This window comes from Silene latifolia, chromosome 5 (genome assembly GCF_048544455.1).
Source record: "Silene latifolia isolate original U9 population chromosome 5, ASM4854445v1, whole genome shotgun sequence".
NCBI lineage: Eukaryota > Viridiplantae > Streptophyta > Magnoliopsida > Caryophyllales > Caryophyllaceae > Silene > Silene latifolia.
In genome coordinates, this window is record NC_133530.1 from 47,546,388 (window position 1) to 47,551,497 (window position 5,110).

At 35.8% G+C, this 5,110-nt stretch overlaps 1 protein-coding gene across 1 annotated transcript; it reads right to left on the minus strand.

Moving 5' to 3' along the window:
• Positions 1–3,771: 3,771 nt before the first annotated feature.
• LOC141655327 (uncharacterized) lies at positions 3,772–4,257 on the minus strand. The gene has a single exon (XM_074462413.1). The coding sequence runs from the start codon at positions 4,255–4,257 to the stop codon at positions 3,772–3,774; it is 486 nt and encodes a 161-aa protein (XP_074318514.1).
• Between the last annotated feature and the right edge of the window lie 853 nt (positions 4,258–5,110).

A 5,110-nucleotide genomic window follows, 5' to 3' on the forward strand; every position in this document is an offset into this window, starting at 1 on the left:
GAAGAAGCTTGTCAGTACTTAATTCTTATATTATTAGGTGTTTTATACCGATGTTATATATATATATATATATATATATATATATATATATATTGAGAGGATATCAATGTGATGAATGAATAGACGCCAAAGCTTAGAACTATCAATCGTCACGACGCTTGGGTGGCCGGTCAAACTCCTAAGAATGGAAAGTTAGAATCTCCATATGATAAGGCCATCAAAGAGAAAATTGTAAATTTGAATAAATATCTCACTCCTACCACTGGTGGTCGGTTATATAATTGAGAGTTTAAATAAAATTTAGTTGCATAATGGTTTTTTGTGTATGTAGAGGATCTGTGAGAATGAGGTACAAGAAGGAAAATGGAAGCCTGAAGGACGTGATGACATTCTTGCTAGGGCAATCGGCAAAGCAGAGCATCCAGGTCGTGTGAGAGGCGTATCGACGCATGTTGGTATAACTAAGTATTTTGGGAAAACTACTCGAAGGACAATGAGTGGTGATGATAGGGTATATAAATACTGTATTTTATTCAACCTATATATATATATATATATATATACTCCCTCCAATTTCCTTTTATCTTCCCCTTTCTTTTGGGCACAAAAATTAAGAAAGGGGAAGAAAGAAGAAATAAAGTAGAATAAAGTATTGTAAGTTGTGAAGTTTATAGGGGAGAGAAAATAATAAAGAATGAATAATGAATAAAGAATAGATAAATTAATGATATTTGTTGATTTTTTAGAGAGAGAAATTAATAAAAAATGAATGAAACTTACCAAAAAAGGAAAGAGGGAAGATAATAGGAAATTGGAGGGAATATATATATATATATATATATATATATATATATATATATATATATATATATGCTGAATTATACTACTTATTTTAATCATATTAATTTCTACTACACAACTACAAACAATGGCCAAGTTGATACTCAGAATGGTGGAAACGAGGGATAAGCCTTCTGAAGAAGAGTTGGTTATGGTTCGGCAAGTCATAAAGGAAGCAGGGGAGAAGAAGGAAAAAGCCGGCATGCGAACTGAGGAAGACATGACAAAGGATAAAGATCGGGTAGTTGAAGAGGAAGCCATGAAGGCCGTGAGAGAGGAGGTGGAGGTGGGAGTCGAAGACACGTTCTTATCATCTCCAAATCCGGCTTTTGACGAGCTTTTAGCTACTACGACTACTTTATAATTATTGTATATATACTAATTAATTAAATTTATTAATTAAAGTAGTGCATGTATATATACTAATTAATTAAAAATATGAAGGTCGTTTGGAAGAAGCCTTGTGTTCTTTACTACAAAGTCCCTGCAGTAGCATCAGGCAAAATTGTTGTTGCTAGGGGAGTAGCGTTCTATCACGACCAGATTAAAGAAGTTGAGGTTGAAGGCAATCAAGGCATTGCCCTCCGTGAGGAATGGAGGGAAGTGGAATTGACCGACTTATATCTGAAGGAGTATGGTACTCTAATAGTACCACTTAGTGATAATTGGCGTTTGCAAGATTTCGTGGGTTCTATTGTGCAATGGCCTGAAGCATTCATTAGTGTTGACATCTCCGGGGTAGTTATGTTAAAGCGAACACATTTTATATAATGAACGCCTTTAAATTTATTAGGGTAACCTTATCTAACATATAGTAAGTATTTCAATTTTTACATTTGCAGGAGTTACACGAAGCCATTATGGCTGAAATTAGGTAGACTACGTCAACACCCAAAGTCACTGATTCGACTGCCTCTCCATCCAAAATTCAAGAGGTAGTAATAATTTGAAAAATAGATTGTGAGTTTTTCCTTTTTTTTTTGGGTTATTTCATAACAATAATCCATCCTATTGGTGGTCTGCAATAATCACTCCATCCTATCAATAATCTCAATTAAATCCAACCTAAACACCATACCTTCTAATAACGAACCATCTGATATTTTATGATGTTTATGTGTATCAAATAAACCAAGTTCTTGATTCATCACTTGAAAATATTACACATAAACATCACATATACCAGCTAGGTTGTCCAAAAACTATCAAATATTCCAACATAAACTTAAAAAATGTCAATTTGGATCGTTAGTAGAAGGTATGGTGTTTAGGTTGGATTTAATTGGGATTATTGATAGGATGAAGTGATTATTGCAGACCACCAATAGGATGGATTATTGTTATGAAATAACCCTTTTTTTTTGGTTATTTAAATTATATATGACGTCTCGTGTAATGTATATATTTTTTTTTTCTAAATTGTAGACCGAGGTTAAATCAGACGACTTACAATATAAGCCATCTACTTTTGGTGCACACAACGCTGTTGTTCCTCTTAAACCTAGACATCACACTGATGATTATAAGCAAAAATTAAATACTCCAACGTTCGTAGCTTTGCACCAGCTGGCTGAAAGGAAGGCAGCTACCGAGTCTGTACTCATTATTGAGATCGGAGAGGATGTTCTGGGCGAAGGTACAACTGTTTTTATGGATGGGGAATCACTGTGTCAGTTTCTCGACCTTGATGAGTTAGATACAATGCACATTATAATTTGGATGAAGTAAGTTCATTAATAAAACTTGGCATTTGGTTTTACGAATAGTGATGTTTATTTAAATCATCAATGAAAATAACATTCTTCGTTCCATTTGACGTAATAGGTACCTGTGTACACACATTGCTGAGGGGAACTATGTTTCTCATGACTACAGATTCGTGTCACCTGAATTGTTCTCTCAAAAGGTGATTGGATACACATACAGACACCACATCGATAAAATTGTTGAACGGTTGAGGACGCCCAAAAGCCTATGGTTTGCCCCATACAATGAGAATCAGTATGTATAGTACTTTATTATAATTAATCACGATTCTATTCATTTATTAACACGCTTACATGCATGTATATGAACTAACAGTTCAATTTTCAATATTTCATAGCAAGCATTGCCTGCTAACGACAATCAATGTGACAAAAAGCATACTGTACTGGATTGACTCTTGCGGACATAGTCTCACTGAGAAATATGTAAAGATGATAATTGAGTAAGTTTACAACCTTACATTATACTGTCAGTTGTTATTGTATGACCTTTGAAGACTAGGCTCCTTTTAATGTCCCATCAATATTACTGAGCCAAATGCTAATTATATATATATTTATGAATTAGTGTGTTTCAAGCAATTGGAGCATCAAGTCCAACTTTTATCATGATAAAAGTAAGTGTATTCTTAATAATTACTCCTATCATTTAATTTATGTTTATGCGAGAGGTTGATCTAATTTAGCTTATTTGTATGTGATTTATATAATAGTCTCCTCTACAAAGACCAGACAGCAAAGAATGTGCCTTTTTTCTGTTGTCGGTCATGTGGGAGATTATCACCCGAAAGTATATCAACATAGAGTCACCGGTTAGTGTGTTTTAATAACAATTTCAAACGTAACTTGGGTTTAATTCCGTGTAATATTCCACTTATTCTGTCTATTTTGATTTAAGTATATTTTGATTTGTAGTTCCCACCTTCATCAACCACAAAGACCCAACCTATTCGAAGGAAGACATCGCCGACATGAAAAATAAGTGGGCCACTTATTTTCTTTCATTACCGGAGTGTAAATAATTCGCTCATTATGTATGTGTGTATATAGAGCCATGTGTATTTAGTTTTTTTTTTTTTTTTTTTTTTGGGAAAGGTAAGCTTCTCATTAAATAATTAAACCAAGCCCATTACATCATTGTTAAAAGATAAGCACTACACTTATCCTAATTCTTACAAATTATATCAATCCAATCCAAAACTTTACTATTCTTGCTACCAAGTCTAATACTATTCAACCTTAGTCGTACTTCATTATGATGCTGCCTGACTAAGCATTCAGGTCTAAACAGTAGCATATCCACCCTGCATTTGTTCCTGTACCACCATATGTTCGTCATCAGTGCTGCCATTACAACTGCTATCACTCGTTTCCTTGCCAAACTTCGTGATCTCCATTTCATCCACCAGTCACAACATTTCTCTGTAGGTAACTGGAAAGGACACCAACTGTGGACCAAATCCCTGCATTTCCTACTGTATTCACACCTAAAAAATAGGTGCTCATGATCCTCCTCAACCAGTCCACACATGAAACAGAGATTACCAGTAATAATCTGCATCTTCATGAGCCTATCTTGTGTGAGTAGTCTCTCCTGAGCTATAAGCCACACACAAAATCTATGCCTGGGCACCATCCACTTCACTGTCATCAATGCTGCCCAGCTGACTTTCTCAATATCAGGTCAAAGAAACTTGTATCCCTGCTTAATGGTATACTGCCCTGTCATTTGTCCCACATTACCATAAAATAACTGATGAAAAATAGTCTTCACTTGACAAAATTTTGCGCCAAGCCCAACTACTATTAATTGATGGTTCATACTCCTTCCAAATGCCTCTTTTAATATAGATGGAATGCACCCATTTGACCCACAAGTGGTCTGCTTTCTGCTCAATCCACCATACGTATTTCCCTAGTGCTGCAATGTTCCAGTCATACAGTTTCTTTATCCCAAGCCCTCCTTGATTACAAGGACGACAAATAGCATCCCAAGCCACCAGAGCAGGACCTTCCTGATGCTCAGTACCATGCCAGAGAAACCGTCTGCACACTGCTTCAATTTTGGCTATGACAGTTTTAGGAATGATAAAAATTCGTGCCCAGTAAGAATGGAGGGAACTAAGGACTGATTGCACAAGAACCAGTCTACCAGAATAAGCCAACTTTCTAGCCCCTAGTCCCCTTATTCTCTCAACAACTTTCTCTACCAAGCAATGGCAGTCCAAGACTGACAGTCTTTTAGGAGACACATTGATCCCCAAATACTTAAAAGGCACCTTATCATGCTTCATACCAGTCTCAGACTCAATCTCATTAACCAGCTGCTCAGTCATACCATTACAATAAAAATTAGACTTCTCCTTGTTCATTTGCAATCCTGAAGCCTTAGAGAAATAACCAAAAGCATTCAATAATAATTCAATACTCTTCCTATCCCCCTTACAGAACATGATCAGGTCGTCAGCAAAACAAAGGTGAGTCAGTCCAATGTGTTTGCAGAG

What these genes read in the sequence shown, in the direction of transcription:
- LOC141655327 (XM_074462413.1), bottom strand. Translation starts at nt 4,257, where the DNA reads ATGACAGTGAAGTGGATGGTGCCCAGGCATAGATTTTGTGTGTGGCTT.